Source organism: Orycteropus afer, unplaced genomic scaffold (genome assembly GCF_000298275.1).
Source record: "Orycteropus afer afer isolate SDZICR_OR568_19922 unplaced genomic scaffold, OryAfe1.0 scaffold00123, whole genome shotgun sequence".
Lineage (NCBI taxonomy): Eukaryota > Metazoa > Chordata > Mammalia > Tubulidentata > Orycteropodidae > Orycteropus > Orycteropus afer.
The window spans coordinates 1,199,425-1,220,991 of NW_006921710.1; the positions used below are offsets into that span (position 1 = coordinate 1,199,425).

The following is a 21,567-nucleotide window of genomic DNA, read 5'->3' on the forward strand; positions in this document are numbered from 1 at the left end:
ACTCTTCTGCACCCTGAGCTATCTCCCTGTGCATAAGCAGCCCTTCCTTCTCCCATGATTGTTCTCTCCAGGGCGTGTGTCTACTTGAGGTAAATGTCTTCCTTAGTGTTTTGTGGTTTGCTTTTTCTACTTACTGTATCACTTACTAAGAAGTGCTGGTGGCACAGTGGTTAAATGCTTAGCTGCTAACCTAAAGGCCAGGGGGTTGAGCCCACCAGCTGCTCTGTGGGAGAAAGATGGTGGCAATCTGCTTCCATAAAGATTATAGCCTTGGAAGCTTTATGGGGCAGTTCAGCTCTGTCCTATAGGATCACTATGAGTCAGAATTGACTTGATGGCAAAAGGTTATATCACTTACTCATAATCATAAGAGTTATATTTTAATTACTAGATAGATCACTATCCTTAACACTAAAATAAAGTCATTCTTTTATCTTTCACTAATACAAATCTATAAAAAAAAATTTTTTTTGTATTCCCTTCCTTTCTCCAGCCCTCTCCCCAACAAAAATGACAATTATAGTGAAATATAACTAGACTTATATTCTGAATGTGGCTGCTTTTTTATAGACTGACTGAAACCAATCGATGTTCATCAGACTGGCCGTTTCAACCTTACCTTGTGTTTGATGTCGGAGATGGTTCAGAAAGACGGGATAATGAGTATGTTCTCTTTCTTCAATCCCCAGAGATGGTCACAGAATTGTTAATGTTATTTTTGTAATGTCAGTCATATGTGCATGATCTGCACAGCTAATGGTGGTGATCCTGGTCTTGTTTCAGGCAGTGGTGAGGAATTAAAGAAGTTAATACATCTACAGCACTTTTCTCAGGGTTTAGAATACAGTAAATATTTAATGTTCTTGTAGCTGATGCCATCAAGTCCAACTTACAGTGGCTTTGTGTGTAACATAACAAAACATTCCCTGTTCCTGTACCACCCTCATGATCATTGGTGTGTTTGAATCCATTGTTGCAGCTATTATGTGCCTTCCAGCCTTGGGGGCTCATCTTACAGCTCTTGATTGGCTGGTTTTTTGTTGTGTTAAGGTTTTCATTGGCTGATTTTCACAAGTGGATTGCCAGGCCTTACTTCCTAGACTGTGTTAGTCTGGAAGTTCCATTGAAACTTACCCACCATAGGTGATCCTGCTGGCACTTGAAATACTGGTAGCATAGCTTCAGCGTGATAGCAACACAGAATCCACCACAGTGTGACAAACTGACAGATGAGTGGTGGTGATTAATGTTAGCTGTTTATTATTATAAACCACTCCTCGGAATGAAGGTTGGACAGTCTGCTTCCATGGTGATGTTGTTGTTAGGTGCTGTCGAGTCACTTCAGACTCATAGCGACCCCATGCACAGCAGAACGAAACACTGCCTGATCCTGTGCCAGCTCCATGATCCTTGCTGTACTTGAGCCCATTGTCACAGCCACTGTGTCAGTCCATCTCATTGAAGGCCTTCCCCTCTTGCGTTGACCCTCCACCTTACCAAACATGACCTCCTTCTCCAGGGAATGGTCCCTTCTGATAATATGACCAAAGTAGTTGAGACAAAGTCTGGCCATTCTCGCTTCAAAGGAGCATTTCAGTTGCATTTCTTCCAGGACAGATCTGTTCTTTTAGCAGTCCATGGTACTTCCGCATTCTTCACCAGCATCACATCTCAAAAGCATCAACTCTTCTTCAGTCTCCCTTATTCATTGCCCAGCTCTCACATGCATACGAGGCAATTGAAAATATCATGGCTTATGTCAGGTGCACCTTAGTCCTCAAGGAGACATCCTTGCTCCTCAATACTTGAAAGAGTTCTTTGCTGCCGAACTGCCCAGTGGTACATGTCATCTAGTGTCCTGACTGTTGCTTCCGTTAGCATTGATTGTGGAACCAAGCAATGTGAATTCTTTGACAACCTCAATTTTTTCTCCATTTATCATGATGCTGCTTATTGGTCCAGTTGTGAAGATTTTTGTTTTCTTTATATTGAGATGTAATCCATACTGCAAACTGTATTCTTCAATCTTCATCAGTAAGTGCCTCAAGTCATCCTCACTTTCAGCAAGCAAAGTTGTGTCATCAGTATATCTCAGGTTGTTAATGATTCTTCCTCCAATCCTGATGCCATGTTTTTCTTCATATAGTCCAGCTTCTCAGATTATTTGCTCAGCATATAGATTGAGTAAGTATGGGGAAAGGATGCAACCCTGACACACTCCCTTCCTGATTTTAAGCCATGTAGTGTCCCCTTGTTCTGTTTGAACAGCAGCCTCCTGGTCAAGGTAAGGTTCCTCATGAGTACAATCAAGTGTTCGGGAATTCCCTTTCTTCTCAGTGTTATCCGTAATTTGTCATGATCCACACAATCAAATGCCTTTGCATAGTCAATAAAACACAAGTAAACATCTTTCTGGTATTCTTTGCCTTGAGCCAAGATCCATCTGACAACCGCTATGATATCCCTTGTTCCACGTCCTCTTCTGAATCCGGCTTGAAACTCTGGGAGTTCTCTGTCATTATACTGCTGCAACCGTTTTTGAATTATCTTCAGTAAGATCTTACTTGCGTGCAATATTAATGATATTGTTAGATAATTTCCACATTCTGTGGGATCACCTTTCTTTGGAATGGATACAAATATGGATCTCTTCCAGTCAGTTGGCCAGGTAGCTGTCTTCCAAATCTCTTGGCATAACCAAGTGAGTGCCTCCAGTGGGGCATCTGCTTGCTGAAGTATCTCAATGGGTATTCCATCAATTCCTAGAGCCTTGTTCTTCACCAATTCCTTCATTGCAGCTTCGACTAGCTCCTTCAGTACCATTGGTTCTAGATCATAAGCTACTTCCTAAAATGGATGAACATCAACCAGTTCTTTTTGGTACATTGACTCTGTATATTCCTTCCATCTTCTTTTGATGTTTCCTGCATCATTCAATATTTTGCCTGTAGAATCTCTCAGTATTGCAACTCGAGGCTTAAATTTTTTCCTCAATTCTTTCAGCTTGAGAAATGCCGAGTGTGTTCTTCCCTTTTGGTTTTCTAACTCCAGGTCTTTGCACATTTCATTATAGTAATTGGTTTTGTCTTCTCGAGCTGCTGTTTGAAGTCTTCGATTCAGCTCTTTTATCTTGTCATTTCTTCATTTGCTTTAGCTACTCTCTGCTCAAGGGCAAGTTTAAGAGTCTCTTCTGTCATCCATTTTGGTCGTCTTTTCTTATCTTTGTAGTGACCTCTGGCTTTCTTCATGGATGATGTTCTTAATATCATGCCACAATTCTTCTGGTTTTCAGTCATTGGTGTTCAGTGCATCAAATCTGTTCTTTAGATGGTCTCTAAATTTAGGAGGGATATATTCAAGATCGTATTTTGGTTCTCTTGGACTTGTTTTAATTGCCTTTAACTTCACGTTGAACTTGCATATGAGCAGTTGATGGTCTGTTCCACAATCAGCTCCTGGCCTGGTTTGGCTGAAGATGTTGAGCTTTTCCACCGCCTCTTGCCACAGATGTAGTCAATCTGATTCCTGTGTGTTTCATCTGGTGAAGTCCACATACGCAGCCATCATTTGTATTGTTGAGAAAAGGTGTTTGCAGTGAATAAGTCAGTGGTCTTGCCAAATTCTGCCATGCGAGTTCCAGCATCATTTCTGTCACCAAGGCCAAATTTTCCAACTACTGGTGATTCTTCTTTGTTTCCCACTTTTGCATTCCAGTCACCAGTGATAATTAACACATCCTGCATGTTTGGTCAATTTCACCATCCAAGGTGGCGTCACTATGCGTCTGATCTGACCTGATGGCAGTTGATTCGGAGTTTTTTGGAGGGGTTTATTATTATCATCTTCATTATTAAATCTGTTGTTTTTACTATTATCCCTACTTTAACAGATGAGAAAACTGCTGCCTAAACCTCAGTTGATTCCAAACTCTGTTGTCTCTACAACTTTATATCTCATTAGCAGTTATTTTTATGTTTATTCTTATGTATGATATTTGAATTTGAAGGTCATTATAACAGCCTCTTGGAGTTACTGCTGGCTAAATAAAGGATGAAGTTGACCTGCCTACCTTTGACTGTGATGGAAGACAAAGTGGAACTTAAGTTTGCAATTAGACTATTAATTTTTATATGTATGTTTGTTTTTCATCTTACTTAGCTCATATGTTAATGTTCAAGAAATAAAATTGGTGATGGAAATAATTAAACTGATTAAAGACAAAAGAAAGGATGTTACTTTCCGAAACATTGGCATAATAACTCATTACAAGGCTCAGAAGAGGATGATTCAGAAGGATTTGGACAAAGAGTTTGATAGAAAAGGGTGAGGCATTTTTTCCAATTTTTCTGGTGGATTAAAAAGACGAGAGAGGGTATGGAAAGAAAGAAGCGGAAAGCTAATTTTAGTGAGTGGTCTTTCGACCCGTGTAAGATAGGTAACGCATAAGGAGACTAGGAAGCTGGCTTCCTAAGACTTGTGCTTTGTGGGAGATGGTGACACTTATAGCCCCTATAGAAATGGTACCTTCTCACTATTGGAGTATCAGCATTACATTGTTAACAATGGAATTGACTGAGAAACTCTCCAGGCCTTTTCTGTTAGTTTTGTGACTTGTTAATCTGAATTCTAATTCTAAGGAATCTCATGAAGTTCCATTTTAACTTACAATAAATTATTTAATCCTTATGTTAGAATGAAGATGGTGTTTTGTCTGCTTATCTCAGCAGTAAAATTAAAGATTAAATTTTGGAAATCTCTTAACTCAGAAGTTTTATAGCCTGGAAACACACAAAGTACCAACATTGACTCAAGCAGTAGAAAATGTGAATAGATCTGTAACAAGTAAAGAGATTGAATTAGTAATCAGAAAACTTCCAACAGAGAGAAACTCTGGCCCACTTAGCTTCATTGGTAAATTCTTCCAAATGTTTAAAGAAGAATTAATACCACTCCTTCTCAAACTCATTGAAAAAATAGGGGGGAACAATTCTTAACTCATTCTGAGCCCAGTATTACCCTGACACCAAAGCCAGACAAAAAACACCTAAGAAGACTACAGACCAGTATCCCTTACAAGTATAAATGGAAAAGTCCTCAACAAAACTATTGGCAAATTGAATCCAGAAGATAAGAAAGGTTATACACCATGACCAAGTAGGATTTTGAAAATCAGTATAATGTTCCCTATTAATACAGAATAAAAGGGAGAAGCTACATGATCATATCTATTGATGATATAAGGAGCCCTGATGTTTCAGTGGTTAAAGCATTCAGCTGCTAAGCTAAAGGTCAGTGGTTTGAACCCACTAGCTGCTCTGCAGCAGAAAGATGAGGCAGTTTGCTTCCATAAAGATAAACAGACTTGGAAACCTTATGATACAGTTCTACTCTGTCCTCTGGGGTCACTGTAAGGTGGAATCTACTTTATGGAAGTGGTTTGTTTTTTTGGATGATATAGAAAAAGTATTCAACAGAATCTAGCATCCTTTCATAATAAAACACCTTAACAAACTAGGAATGGGAGGGAACTTCCTTACCCTAATAAAGGGAGTCACCATGAGTCAGAATCAACTTGATGGCAACCAACAACAGCATGAAAAACTCCAAGCTTAATATCACACTTAAGGGTAAGTTAGTATGATAAGGACAAGAAGGATGATCAGTACTTCTGTTCATCATTCTGTTGGAGGTTTTATCCAAGGCAATTGAGCAAGAAAAAGAAATAAAAGACACCCAGCTTATAAAGAAAAAGGTAAAAAAAAAAAAAAAAAGTCTATTCATAGTTGACATGATCTTAATATAACCAAAACCAAACCAAACCAAACTCACTGCCATCGAGTCATATCCAACTCATAGTGACCCCTCCTTAGATTTCCAAGGCAGTATCACTACGGAAGTAGATTGCCCCATCTTCCTTCTGAGGAGTGGCTGGTGGGTTTGAACCACCAGTCTTTTGGTTAGCAGTCAAGTGCCTTAGGCACTATGCTACCAGAGCTCCTGATCTTAATATAAAAATCCCTAAAATATCCACTCAAAAGAACGAAAACCACTTTAGAGCTAGTAAGTTCATCAAAGTTACAGAACAAAAGATCATTGTACAAAAGTAATTTGTATTTCTTTTTACTAACAATGAGCAATAAGAAAATGGAATTAAGAAAACAGTTTAATTTACAATAGCATTAAAAAGAATAAAATACTTAGAAATAAACTTAACCAAAGAAGTATAAGACTTTTACACTGAAAACAACAAAATATTGTTGAAAGAAAGAAGACCTAAATAAATAAGAAAACATGTTATATTCATGATTGGCAGGCTTTATAAGATGGTAATACTCCCAAATTGATCTGTAGATTCAGTACAATCTCTATTAAAATTCCAACTGTTTTTTTTAAGTAGAAATGAACAAACTGATCCTAAAATCCACATAGAAATGTAAAACAAACTTGGAGAATCACACTTCCCAATTTCAAAACTTAACTACAAGATAGCGTTGTACTGGCATGAGAATAGACATACTACCAATAGAATTGAGAGTCCAAAAATAATCCTATGACCAGTTGATTTTAAAGAGGGTGCCAAGACTATTTAATAGGGAAAGAATAATCTTTTTCAACAAATGGTGCTGGTAAAACTGGATATCCACATGCAGAGGGATGGATTTGGATTCCTCTCTTACCTGATACATAAAAAACTAACTCAAAATGGATCAAAGACCTAAATCTGAGAGCCAAAACTATACAATCCATAGGAGGAAACATAAGTATAAATCTGCATGATCTAAGATGATGCAGTAATTTTCTTAGGTATAACATCAAAAGCACAAGCAACTAAAGAAAAAATAAATTGGATTTGATAAAAATAAAAAATTTTGTTCATCAAAAGACACTACCAAAAAAGTGAAAAGATAAACCCATAGAATGGGAGACAATATTTGCAAATCTTGTATCTGATAAAGGTCTGGTATCCAACCTATATAAAGAACTCCTACAATTAAACAACAATAAAACCCAATTAAAAATTGGGCAAAGGACTTGAATAACATTTCTTTAAAAGAGATGCAAAAATGGCCAATAAACACATGAAAAGATGTTCAACATCAGTGAGAAAACACTTTACACCCATCATGATGGCTTTAATTTAAAAAAAGAAAAAAAAAAAAAAAGGATGTTGAGAAATAGGAACCCTTACCTTGCTGGTGGGAGCTCTGGTAGCATAGTGCCTAAGGCACTTGACTGCTAACCAGAAGGCTGGCGGTTCAAACCCACCAGCCACTCCTCGGAAGGAAGGTTGGGCAATCCTACTTCCATAGTGATACTGCCTCGGAAACCCAAGGAGGGTCACTATGAGTCGGGGCCGACTCGATGGCATACAACAACAACAACACCTTGCTGGTGGGAATGTAAAATAGTGAGTTGCTGTAGAAAAGTTCGACAGTTCTACAAAGTAGAAGTTAAACACATAGAATGACCATATACGGTCAGGCACTTCCAGAAGAATGGAAAATGTGTTCACACAAAAACTAGTACATGAATTGGTTACAGCATTATTCATAATAGCCAGAAAGAGAAAATAACCCAAATGCCTATCAACTGATGAAAACCAAAAAATCAAGCATACTGCTATGGAATTCTGACTCATAGTGACTCTGTAGGAGTAGAACTGGGCCATGGCATTTCCAAGGCTGTAAATTTTCATAGAAGCAGACTGCCTTCTCATCTTTTTCCTGCAGAACAGCTGGTGGTTTCAAACTGACATTTTGGTTGGCAGCCAAAATCTTCAACCACTCTACCACCAGAGCTGTTTCAACTGGTGAATGGCTAAATAAAATATAGTATATCCATATTGATATACTGGAATATTATTCTGCCATAAAAATAAATGCTATACTGTTTGTTGCATGATACAAGTTAGATGAACCTTGAAAGCAATATGCTAAGTGAAACAAATGAGACACAAAAGGCCACATGTGTATGATTCCATTTATATGAAGTACACAGAATAAGCAAATCCAGAGACAGAAAATAGTGGGATGGGCAGAGGTCAGGGTGAGGAATAGGGACTGACTGCTAATGGGTTTCTTACAGTGGTGATGGAAATATTCTGTAATTAGACATAGACAGTGGTGGTTGCACAGTCCTGTGAATATACTAAAAACTACTGATCAGTACATTGTGGAATCATGAATTTTATGTTATGTAGATTATATCGCTACAAAATAGTACATTTATTTAAAATGCTATTGTATAAATATCTGTGTTTAATAGTTGTCTAACTTTTTCTAGTAAACATGTTTTTGTTTTTGTAAATAGACTTGCAGAAGTAGATACTGTGGATGCATTCCAGGGTCGTCAGAAGGATTGTATTATTGTTACTTGTGTCAGAGCAAATGCTATGCAAGGCTCAATTGGGTGAGTAACCATCATTGTTGCTTTTGTGTTTTTCTTATAATCTAGGATTAGATCCATTATCTATCACTTTAGAGGTACCATCATTTGCATCATTAAATTTATTTCATAAAAACTTGGGTAATTATCTTTTTTTTTTTTTAAGTTGTGAAATAGATCCCATTGTTGGATGTGCTTTCACAGTGTGACTCTTAGTTTATTTGATAAAAGTGAAATGAATAATTGGATTGGGTAGATTTTGTAGGAACATGTTAAGCTTATATTGACATGTGTCATGCAATGATTTTTCTTCCCTGTTTTCTTACTTTGGCTAAGTTTGCTACCCTTATCTGCTCTCAGTTTACTTACTGAAAATGCTAAGGATGCTGTTGTTTGTGGCTGACACTCAAAAAATCAGAGTTTTAGAATCCGTGACTCTTACATATTTATTCTTTTCCTTCTCGGGAGAAACAAAACTACATCTTTAAATGGGGATCCAAGTTACTAGCTCAGGACCTTTTTTTTTTTTTTTTTAAATAGTACATGTTTTCCCAACTAATTTGATATTTTACCTTTATCATACACAATTTCTTTGACAGCCTTTTTCAGATCATTGATATATTTGTCTGATCTGTCTGTATTTCTGCACTACCAGTTGCCATCAAGTCAGTTCTAACTCATGGTGACCCCATGTATGTCAGAGTAGAACTGTGCTCCATAGGGTTTTCAATGACTGATTTTTTAGAACTAGGTCACCAGGCCTTTCTTTCAAGGTACGTCTGGGTAGCCTCAAACCTCCAAGCCTTTGGTTGTTAGTCAAATGCATTAACTGTACCATCCAGGGATAGTAATAATCTTCAGTATATTTAAGAGTAAGTGATTGGTCTGGTTCATAAGACTTAAAAATCATGCTGATAAAAAATAAAATTTGCAATACTCATCCACGTAAATAATAGGAAATTAACAAGATACATCACTTTGAAGGTTCATTTTGAAAGCATTGGGGCTTTTGTCTCTGATAAGTTTTTAATGGGAATTGCTTCTATGCCAGGTAACTCTGTTTTGGTAGACAGAGTGAGAAAGCAGAGCAACTTACGTAGAAGGAACATTAGAAAAGCTATCTGAAATACTGCCCATGTCTCACCTATACTGATATGCTAAGTCACTCTATAGAAAGAAATAACTCTTTTATTGCTTAGATTCCTGGCAAGTTTGCAGAGATTGAATGTCACCATTACGCGAGCCAAGTACAGCCTTTTCATCCTTGGACATTTGAGGACTCTGATGGTAGGTGCATTCTTGGGAACCAGAGAATTCCAAAGACCACTGTGCCATTGTTACCGTTAATTGGTTTGAGGTTTTGTTTTTATTTCATTAAAATGGAAATTATTTCTAGGTTGCAAAATAATAAACCAATTCCTCATAGTTGTTACGTTTTCCAGCAACCTCTTCCTGAGCCCAAGTGTCTAAACTAGACTCTCAAGATTACTTCGTTTTTTTTTGTTTTTTTTTTTTAATTAGATGTATATCATAGGATTGTTAGGAACATATGTAGATCTATACATATAACATACTAGAACCCTACTCTGCATTTAGTAAACACTTTAGTAAATGCACCTGTTATTGGCCCAGCCTAATGCCAGAGATGGGATATTTGTTAGAGTGTGCTCTGATTTCTTTTTAGCACTTCCACATTGCACTTTGGCCGTTAGCGCCATCAGAGTAGAGTGCAGGTGTACATGTTTGTATCTTTAGTAGACAAATTGTACAGCTTACTTTGATGATACCACAGCTATAGATAGCACATGTTTGCTGGTTATTTCAGGGACAATAAATTTTCAGTTTCAGTATCTATTTAGTAGGTTTTACTCCCCATTTTGCTTACTACCACCAGAGGGCACTCAAATGCTGACTCTTTTTCATTTAATGCTTCTCTTAGATCTGTGTTCTTCAACTTTTGTTGTTTGTGTACTTTCTTAAAAGTCTTTTTCAAAGCTATGCACTCTCTATTTTTAAATTTAAAATCTAAATTTCTTTGTTGCTAAAGAATTTGTTTCTAATTTATTTATTTTAGAATGAAACTATTACATCACTCTTAGATGTATCCAAAGGAATAGAAAGTTATCAGTACTAACTTTTTTCTTGTTGATACTGTGTTTCCATTCATACTAGTTTAAGATAACATTTGGTGGGGTAGTATATTTTGTAATTAAAAGGCTTTCTTTTAATCTTGCTAGTATACTCCTTTGCCACAAAATTTTATGTATAAATCGAAAGTTTAAGAAACTGTTTTTCTTAACTGTTGGGGGAAATTGAGGGTACATGGGACCACTGCACTTTAAAAAAAAAAACAAACCTATAAATCAATGATTATCTCAAAATAAAAGATTTTTTTTAAAGTTATCTTTCCAGTGGCACTAAGGGTCTGAGTATTCTCAATTGGTTAATATATTGCAATTATTATTTATACATGGTTGACCAAAGCAACAAATATATTACAAATTTTGGTAAATGATATTTAAACATGAAAAGTAAATTGTTATCAGAGGTACATCTCTTAGTGACTCCTTGTTTAAAGGGGACATTGTAGACACCACTATTTTATATCATCTCTTAATTTGGTGCCCAGGAGTTTTTTTCATGCCCTGCAGTGCATCATATGGTGAGATTTGGGATGGATGAGAGTTGTGATGGTGACAGATGGGCTGGCAGTGACAGAAGAGCCTAAGGAAGACATAGGAAGCAGCACATTTGGGAACTGGTTCCCATACACAACTTTTCACATCCCCCTTAAAAGTTTGTGAAACACACATCACACAGAAATCTGAAGACCACTGACCTCTAGCTGATGGGACAGATACTGTTTGCACTCTAGGTGCAGACATGAGAGCAAGAATATAAAAACTCCCAAATTATCATCTGGGCTTCCAAGTTGGTTTTTTTTCCCCCTTTTATCCAGGTTTTCCCTATGGAAATATAATCAGTGAATAAAGCACTTGTCTTCTGAGAAACCAAGACTAATAGCCCTTTTTCAAAACTCTTTTTATGATTTTAGGATTGGATTAAACACAAAAGTTTAGATGCAGTGGTCTTGGCAAAAATAGCAACAAGGTCATCTGCTTCCCATATGTTTTTGAGCGACAGGCTGAGACTCTATAGAGGTCTCCTAAGTGGAAAGAATTCCCGGGCCGCAGAGTCCAGTACTGCCCACGTGGCCCATCTGGGATATGCCAATCACCATGACTTATATTTGATTTATAGAACTACAGTTACAATATACAAAACGCTTGTGGAGTCAGCATTATTACCATAGTTTACCAAATCCAAGGGGCCATTAATTATAATACATATCATCACTATGTACTGTTGCTACACAGTGTTTTACTTTCAGTTAAAATTTTTATTTTATGTTTATTTGAAGTACTCTTAGACTTATTTAAGAATCTAAAATTTCTTAATCATTTCCCAATTTGTAGTCATCAGTGTCCTTATTTTCCATATACTGTTGTCCTCTGTCCAATCTAAAAAAAAAACAAAAAATAAACTCACTGTCATCTAATTGAATCCAACTCCTAGCGACCCCTCCTTGGGTTTCCAAGACAATATCACTAGGAAAGTAGGTTGCCCCATCTTTTTTCCAAGGAGTGGCTGGTGGATTTGAACCACTGGCCTTCTGGTTAGCAGTCAGATGCCTTAGGCATTGTGACACCAGAGCTCCTGTCCAATCTAAAGGGTTGGTAATTCAGCATTCCATACGAGTGCTCTACTGTTGTCTACAGGATTCTCTTCCAGCCTCTGATAGCCATTCTACATGTTTTATACTGGTGCCTTCTTATCAGAAAATGCCTATAGAAGATTTTCAGGTAAGAGCTGGGTCTCAGTCTTTCTTTACATGGTTTATTGACTGAAAGGGAGGTGTAGTTGGCCTAGTCATAAGTTCTCCCAGGAACAATGTGACCCTGTGTACAACAGAACAAAATACTATCCAGTCCAGCACCATTCTCATAATCGTTGCTGTACTTGAGCCCATCGTCACAGCCACTGTGTCAGTCATTTTGTTGAAAGTCTTCCTGTTTTTCGCTGACCCTCTACTTTATCAGGCATGATATCCTTCTCCAGGGATTGGTCCCTTCTGATGGTAGGTCCCTTCTGATGGTACCTATGACCAGGAATAGGTACAGAGAAAATGTCGTCTTGCTAAGAGGCATCCCACATTTATAAATGATAAAATATAAAAACAGTGTATATTTTAGAATTGGTTAAATAAAATTTAACTCATGTTTTATAGATGAAGAAACAGGCTTAATGAGCTTAAGTGACTTTTCCAGGGTCACACAGCAAATAAATACTACGCAGCCTTACTACTCACTCCCCTAACCCACTTCTGTGAATATTGCAGGAGCTCACTTGAGGGTAGCTATCCTTTCTTTTCTTTACTTTCCTTCAGTCTTTGTCTTTTATTTTTCCTCCCTTGTGCTCACTCTTTCTTCTTTCTGAAGAGGCCTAAGTTCTTGTGGGTTAAAAGCAGCACTCTGTTGTTGAGGAAAATATAAAGGGAAGAGAGGAGAGATACATAAAGTTTTTTTCTTAGATGTGCTTTCTTAAGCTTCTCTGCTAGAGAGATAGGTGAGACACTGTCTCTGGAGTAGTATCTCAGTGGATTAAGACATTTAGTCCTTGGGATTTTAGAGTCCTTTTGAGAATCTGGTAACAGCTTTGGGCTTTTTTTCTAGAGGATTCATATTCATTTGAAAGTTTAGACTTTCAGAAGCCAAGCCCTCCTGTTCCAGAATGATAGCCCTGTTAAGAGGCAGGCAGGCAGTAATGTAGATTAGCAATGTCCAAAGGGACGTTCTGCAACTGTTGGAATGTTCTCTATCTGTGTGCTGTCCAGTGTGTTAACCACTACCTACATGTGACTGTTTGAGCACTTGAAATGTGACTAATGCAAATGAAGAACTGAATTTTTTATTTTAATTTACCTAGCTCCATGAGCTATTAGCAACTGGTGCTACTCTTTACGACATCGAGCATGATTAACAGTGATAAAAATTGTAGACATTTGTTCCTTTATTATAGGTTGTGACTTTCTACTGATGTGTTTTTTTTTTTGTTCTGAATTTGGACATATTTTTTCCTTCTGGTCTTGTCTAACAAGTAGTGGATTCTTAAGAATCTGTTTATAGAATTATGCTTACTATTTGTTCAGAAGTGAAAGCTGGAATGCTGTGCTTCCCAAGCATATGAGTGTTTCTTTGGGATATAATTGTTTCTCCCTTCTGTTTGTTTCAAGGAAAATCAACATTGGAATCACCTGATTCAGGATGCTCAGAAGCGTGGTGCCATCATTAAGACCTGTGACAAAAACTATAGGCATGATGCAATGAAGATTCTGAAACTGAAACCTGTACTACAGAGAAGTCTGACTCACCCTCCTACTGTAGCCCCAGAGATGTCCAGACCTGAGGGTGAGTTTCCCAGCAACAAGCTCGACAATGGATTCACTAAGACAGCTTATTCTTCTCTGTGTCACAGTCCCACTGACTCCAAGGAAGCTGTTGTTACTGTTACTTCAAAGGACCCTGAAAGGCCTCCTATTCAAGACCGACTTCGGGATCCACGACTGCTTAAGAGAATGGGCTCTGAAGCTATCGGGAAGTTGCTAAGGGATCCACAATCTTATAGTCCCCAGCATTCTGGAGCAACAGCTCTTACAGGAGAGCCAGGGTTTCCTGTGACTTACCAGGATCTTGACAGTATTATACAGCAGTCCACTCTTAGCAACCACAGACCTCACGTGCAATGTGAACTTCCAGCGGCTAGTGCTGATGCTTCCACAAGTAAAAGAAAATGTGATGAGCAAGAAGGGGGGCTCAGCCATAGAAACGAGACCAGGGCTTTCAGTGAAGGGGAACAGGAAGTGTGTAGCTCTGTGACCCATCTGAGGAACTCTGATTGGAGCAAGTGGAGACTGGAGAAGGAGGACAATAGTTCAAAGAAAATAAAGCTTCTACAGTGAAGCCAAAGAATGTGAACTACTAGCCACAAGCATTACTATAAACTTAAGATGACTAGCTAATAGTTTTATCCAGCTAAGATGATTTTTCCCTAAAGGAGTTTGTGTGCTATTGGAAAACATGGAAAATGTGTCCTGACACCTGAGGCTCTTGGTCATCTTCAGTACTTTTTGTGAGTTGGAAAAGCTTTTAGAGGGCATTTGTGTATCAGTAAAATGTCCTTCAAGCCAGAGATTGGAAGTGTTGATCTCTTGTTCTTCTGTAGAAAAGGTCGTCAAACTGGAGGGAATGTTGTAAAAGTTGAAATGTATATTTGTATAGCAAATAACAAAATCCTTTTAAAATTTAATCTAGTAGACCGCTTTTCTTTTCCCTGCTTAAAATGTTAATCATTTTTCAACAAAACAAACTTTGTATTAAAGAAAACTAGCAAGGGGAGGGCAAGTCCTTTCAACCATTGTTATGGCAAGATAGATTTCTTTAACAGCCTAAGTTATTTGGACTAAGCTTGAGTTCATGCTAGTGGGTCAGAAGTCTCTATTTAAAAAAAAAAACTGGAGTCTTCCTGGGGAAAACTTTGGAGGTCCAGTTATGTTAGGTAAAGTTGGGCTGATGTACATTTTTAAACGAGGCACCTTGGCATAGGATGGTAAATTTCTGTGATCTGCCTATTTTAATAAGCACCTAGTTCTCTATCTAAAATTCTTAATTCTTGTTGGGAATCTCACCCAAATGCCTCTAGCCTTTTATGAGCTGATCTGTCAGTCATTGATTGCTAAGTGGTAGCTTAGTTGCTTGTTAAGACTTGGAGAAAGGGTAGTAAAAAGGAGTATGAATATTTGGGGTTCTGGACTAAGAAGAGAGTTGACAAATTTCTGATGATCTTCAGAAGTCATTTTACTGATGACTCTGCTCTTACAGGATGGGATATCTGATAGGAGTTTTAGTGTTAGAGGTGATTGTGCTTTTATGAAAGGAAAGTGGCTGTGGTGGATGGTTTAAGAAGCTTGGGACAAAACTTCAAGGTTCAGTTTTCCAGACTTCCATACGGAAGGAACTTGTGAAGTATTACAAACATGTGAATGTATATTAGGAACAATGACAGTTATGATAAATAATGGTTTGTATTGAATGCTGTTCAACCCATTAGCTAATTGGAAGTAGGAAAACAAATTCCTGAACGTTAATGTGCATTATTTGAAGCTTTTTTTGTCTTCTGCTTTTTTAAGCAAAAAGGATTTTGTGTTAATGAAAATTCTACAGAAGCAGGTTATGAAGAGCTTTAACAAAATAACTTTTGGTTACCATAAGTTTAGACATTCTATTTCATTAACCTTATGTGTATCTCCTACTGGTGTCCAGACATCTGACTGATGTCGAGTGAACACTCCTATAGCTTGGGTCGGGGGAGCATGTGGCTTCTTAGAGCTCTTTATTCCCCTCAGAGTCAGCTTGTGCTTCCTATTTGTGGGTGTATGGAATTTTTCCTCGGTGGTGCCAGTGTAACAAAGTGCAGGATGGAGACTGAGTCCCCACTAACTCTGGGTCAAGGGCTCTCCAAGGTTTCTCGCTTCCTCTGTGTGCTTTTGGCAAGCAGTTTCTTTGTTATTTTGTTTACTTGCCTACTACCTTTGTGGAGCCCTTGATTTAGTAGAGAGGTGTGCTGGTGACAACTTAGTCTAAAAACACTCTAAGCTTCCAAAGGAGGCATGGCAAAGCCATTTGGGGTCCAGAGGGTCTCCTACTCGGCTCATATGAACACATGAATTGAGAAAATTTTCCCAGAATGCATACTTTGCTGCCACACAGTGAACCATATTATTTCCATGTAAGTCTGATGCCTCTTCCCATGATTTTTGTTCACCTGTTGTTCTCATCACTCATCTGCCTAGTCTGGTTCTGCAATAATTCAGTAGAGAGATGCATAATCCTTTTGAGTGAACAAGCCAGTGTCCTCTGACAGCCTCTCTCAGCAGAATACAGTTGTACCTGACATAACAAATTAGAAACTCTGTTGTTCCAGTTGGCAAAAGTATTTACAAAATACTTTCCTTATGTATGTTGTATCCTTTCTTGATTTGGCTGCCATAGCAGTATTGTTGGAAGGTGGTAAATCTTACCGCAAGGTAAAAAAATGTGGCTGTTTGCTTTGTGTCCTTGCCATGGCATCAAAAAAAAAAGTGCCCTGTCTTCTTTCAGTATTACTTATTTCAACATGAGTATATTCATTCGACTGTTTTCTTTTTTGTATATAATTTGCCTTGGATTTATTGTGCATATTTTGTTTAATTACATGTTTGCTTATATTATCAGGAGCAAATTTGATAAGTACATGTGAATACTCTCCTGTAAATGAATTTTTTAACAAAAATGTACTAAATTATTTTCTAAAATTAGTTGTACAGATTGACATTTTTTTACCGTAGCTTTGACTTTCTATGCTGTGAATTCATAGCTGAGATTTGGCGAACAGTAGCTCTGTTGTCTTTGTTAAAACCTACGTTTTAAAAGAAAATGGCAGAATTAAAAGTGGAAACAAGAAAACTGGCATGGATTAGGAGTTCTGTATTATTGAGCTAAAGTACAAGGTACTTGTTGTTGTTGTTTGCCATCGAATCGGATCCAACTCATAGCAGCCCTTTCTTGGGTTTCCGAGGTGGTATCACTACGAAAGTAGATTGCCCAGCCTTCCTTCAGAGGAGTGGCTGGTGGGTTTGAACCCGCCAGCCTTCTGGTTAGCAGTCAAGTGCCTTAGGCACTACGCTACCAGAGCTTAGTAGGTCATTAATTTAGCTTACCATTTGATTTGTTTTATGACAAAATTATTTGGTGAGGAATTTGTTTTATTTACATGTAAAAGTTTACTCTCCAGCCTCCATGCTTAGCCCAGAAAGTTTTTTCTTGTGTTTTCCAACTCCTTTTGGTATACTCATGGCCCAACTATGGCGTTCAGTTATAGATTAAACTTTGGTCCAACAGAAATACATGCTCTGCATTAGGCTGGGATTGGGAAGGAGATGAGATAGAGTAAAATGAACAGTGACCCATGCAAGGTGCTCCTGGAGGCACCAGTGGGAGGGCAGGGTATAAATGTCCAAGTCATGGATAATTACTGGTGGGTACAGAAGTGGAGCATGTTTTATAAAAGCAATAACTTAAGGAAATGTAGTCAGATTTGCCCACACTTGTGCCTGTTAAAAGGCACTTGACCTCAGCCGCAGTGCCTCATAATGCACCCAGAGCGTGTATACAAACAGCCCAGCTTGGAGTGCTTTGCTCATTTGGTATGCAGACACAAATTACCAAGGAGGGTAAAATGAGGTATTTGAAGTTAAGGGGAATAATAAATTTACCACGTGACCTGAGAGAGATGATTGCTCTATGATGGCCATTTCATTTATGGAAGTCATTTATAGAAGTGATACTGTAGCCACTGTAGCAGTGGTTTAAAGTCACCAGACATCTCTCCTGACCAATCCACCCACACCATCACCACCACCTCCTGGATTTCACCATCCATTGTTTGACAAATAAATAATTCAGGGAGGAAACTGAAATTTTAGCCTCCACTTAAATAGAATGGATAGTGTTGTGCAGCACCATAAAGGCAGTTTGTATACACAAGAGATCCCTCTGTAACTTAAAAAATCTGAGTTACTGTCACCATGTTCTACTGTACAGAAAGCATTTGCCAAGTCAAATGGCGTAAATGGTGTCCATATATAGGTGTTCGAAACCTCGGGAGATGGTTCCTTTGTGTGTACTGGTACTCCTTACAGCTCAGGCTGTTATGTTTGTATACACACTGGCCTTTATTTTTAAGCAGCATTGCTGTAAGTAGAATTGTTAAGACTGGTCGTGTTCAACCTCAGGGATGCATTTGAGAGTCCCTTGGGGAGCTTTTGAAAAATTTCAATACATGAGCGCCACCCTAGAATTTCTGATTTGTTTGGAGTGATGCCTTTGCGCCCACCACCCCAAACTCCCAGATGATTCCATTGAGCAGCCAGGTTTGAGGGCTAGTTTCTCTGGGGGAAGGAAAAAAGAGGAGCAGCTGTGGGAGCCTGTAGGGGTCCTGTTTGCTTTCCTTACTACATCATCCCCCTTGGGTGCCCTGGATGGTAAGGCACTCCACAAAGAGCCGTCTTGTCTGCGTTGCTTTGGTTCAGAAGGAGGGTCCCAAGAGCAGAAGAGCAGGGCTGGGGGAACGAGAACTGCAAACAACTCAGGTAACCCAGCAGAAGGTAGGAAGCGGAAGAGACCCTGAGTTCAAGATTCAGAGTCAGCAGAGCCAAAATGTTTTCTCAATAAAGGAACCAGTCTGCAGTGTCCTCTGTCCCCCAACAAAGAGATGTTGGTATAGCTTCTCTTTAAGGAAATCCTGGTGTTTATGCTCCAAGTTTAGCCTAAAGAGTATCTGATGATGCATGTGCTGAGTGCTTCTAGTCTGCTAGGCATCTGTACTCCCCATACATTGCCTCCTTGGTTTCTCCCACCAACCCTGTGATGATACCGTTATTATTCCCATTATATAGATATTAGACAGAAGACAGGACCAAATGGTAAAATGATTTGCTCACAGTGATATAGCAAGAACTAGCAAAGGTGCAGTTTGGCCTAAAAGCCTTGCATATAGCCACTAAAAATAAGTACATAAGAAGTAGGACTGACTGTGCCAATGTACAGAAACAGGCTTGGGGAGAGTGTTGAAAGGAAGCAAGAGGTCTGCCTTGGCTCTGCCATTGTCATTGATCGTGGACAATTTTCAGCCCCTTTGGACTTCCTTTTCTTTGTCTGAAAATGATAGTTTGAGTTCTCTGATTCCTTTCACCAGTAAGTTCGAAAATTCCAGACGCCAATCCTTGAGATTCTGGAGGGGAGAAGCAAGAAGATCACAGGGTGGACCACAAAAACACTTGGTCTGAGATTTGGAGGCCAGGAGTGAAGCAGCAGCTCTATCGTTCTTAGGCTTAAAAGGTTGGGAGGTGCCCGGCACTGTTGAAACAACCCTGTTACCATTTGTCTGTTGGCTTATTGATGTGGGGCAGTACCCAGGCCTGCAGGTGGATCTTCTTGACCCTGCGTTTTCCTTAAACTCCAGTTCCTGGGCCAGATGTGTTTATCTCCATGACAAAGAGCATTGGCTTTTGTTGGACACCCACATCACAGAAGTTGGAAGCAGACTGACATGGGTTCTAATCTACTCTCATGAGTCCTGACTTGTCATCACTCTCTCTCTTTCCATCCACCTTCCTGTCCCAACTGCTTGCCCTGCATACTCCAAACTCTAGCATCAGGCATGAAGATAGCAGTCTTACAAGGATGGTTTCACCAGCTTCCACATTGTATAAGGTCAAATACCTGGAATAATTATATATAATCTTCCCACCGGTTCTGCTGTTTTAATTGAACTCTGAGAGGCACAGAATATGGTAATCTTTGTGTAATGCTCATATCTGTATAGTCCCCTCCCTCATTTAAGAGGACTGGTAGGATATTATGGAATTGATGGTACATTACTGCTGAGGCCAAGTTATCGAACATATTGTAGCTTTTGCCTTAGTCTCTCTCAGATCATTTGCCTTGGGTGAAGCCAACTGCTATGTCCTGAGGACACTCAACCAACACTTTGGGAAGAGGAGCACATGGAGGGGAACTGAGACCCGCCAATAGCCAGTACCAACTTGCCCCCATCCTAAAAATAGATACTCTAGGCCCAGTCAAGCCATCTTGACAGCAACCTCAAGACAGACCCAAACCAGAACCACTGAGCTAAGCTGCTTCTGAATTCCTGATCCACTGAATCTGTTTGAGATAAGTGTTAGGACCCAAGATACTCAAGGTAGCGCTTTTCAAGTGCTGTAAACAAGATGAAAGAAAGATGTACAGGGTGTTATGCTAGTAAACAATAAACAGACATCAAGTTTAGAGAGTTGAAGACTGAGAGCTGAAGGGTGGAATACAAATTAGGCATTCCAGACGAAAACTGGAAGCCCAATTAAAAATCTGAAGAACCCATTGACGGAGATGTGCCAGCAATGAGGCTGAGGAGGCTGGCTGGGAAAGGCCAGACCCTGTAGAGCTTTTTAGGCCAGTGAGCAGTCAGTCCTTACCCTAATGACAGCAAGTAACCAGGAGAGGCTGTCTGTAAAGTTTTGTCATGAGAATTCTGGGAAGATAGTGGCATGAGCAAGTCTTGGTTCCAACTCTTCCCACACACAAAAAAATACTGCAAGAAATCTGTGCTTAGCCCTGAAAGACTCTGGATTGGTGGGTAGAGGACAGCAGCAAAAAGCTGCAGATGGACACGAGTCAATGATGAGTCTCAGACAGTAGAAACACCACTTCTCCCATTGTTCTCATCCCTGCTGTTCCTGCGACACAGAGTTGGCTGTCATGCCAACACATTGCCTGCCTATGCACAGGGAAAGTCCCCTAGCTCTGGCTCTGAAATCAATAAGACATCTCCCTGGAAGTCTATTCGTGGTGTTCTCAGAATAGGGACTATCCTGGCACAGTGGAAAGGCTGTCATGGTCCCAGGCAACCCACCCATGGCTTGCCTGAGCTCGCTGGTGCAGTGGTTCATTTGATGTGGAGTCTGACAGAAAACAGAGCAGATGAGGGAGCAGTAACCAAAGAATGAAGGCTGTGCCTTTGGGACAGATCAATTAGTGCATGTCCTCTGTTCTATTTGGTTGTGCTCCCTGGTGGTCAGATCGAATAGTGTGTGTGTTGTGTTTGGAAGACGCTGGAAGATGGAAATCTTGGTCTGGACTTGGCACAAACTGAGAAGGAGAGGGAGTAGCAAGGGAAGTCTGAAGGCTCTGCCTGCCTAATACATTTAAAAGCTCCACCAGACAATATTAAAATTTTTGTGTTCAACAGCCATAACATTTTTGAAGAATTCAAGAGGAGAAAATGTGTATATACTAGCTACTTACTATGTCGGTGGGTTTTCCCTTATTCTTGATGTTTCAAATTATCTTCTGGTATCCTCGCCACCCCCCACCAGCCTGAAGAACTATTTGTTTCCAGATTTGAGCTCTAGGTATAAAGTTGCTATGAACTTTCATGTACAAGTGTTTGTGTAGATATGCTTGCTTTTTCCTTGAGTAACAGCTTAAGAGTGGAATGTCTGGGTCATATGGTAGATGTGTGTTTAAC

The 21,567-nt window shown here is 39.2% G+C and overlaps 1 protein-coding gene across 1 annotated transcript in view; it reads left to right on the top strand.

The window, feature by feature from the left end:
• The window catches only part of SETX (senataxin), a 129,306-nt gene extending 114,902 nt beyond the window's left edge, over window positions 1-14,404 (top strand). Inside the window, exons 20-24 of the mRNA XM_007944204.2 lie at window positions 571-663; window positions 4,159-4,323; window positions 8,311-8,409; window positions 9,585-9,672; window positions 13,679-14,404. Of these exons, the coding sequence (XP_007942395.1) occupies window positions 571-663; window positions 4,159-4,323; window positions 8,311-8,409; window positions 9,585-9,672; window positions 13,679-14,404 (1,171 nt within the window). The remainder of the gene's footprint in view (window positions 1-570; window positions 664-4,158; window positions 4,324-8,310; window positions 8,410-9,584; window positions 9,673-13,678) is intronic.
• The last annotated feature ends 7,163 nt before the right edge of the window (window positions 14,405-21,567 follow it).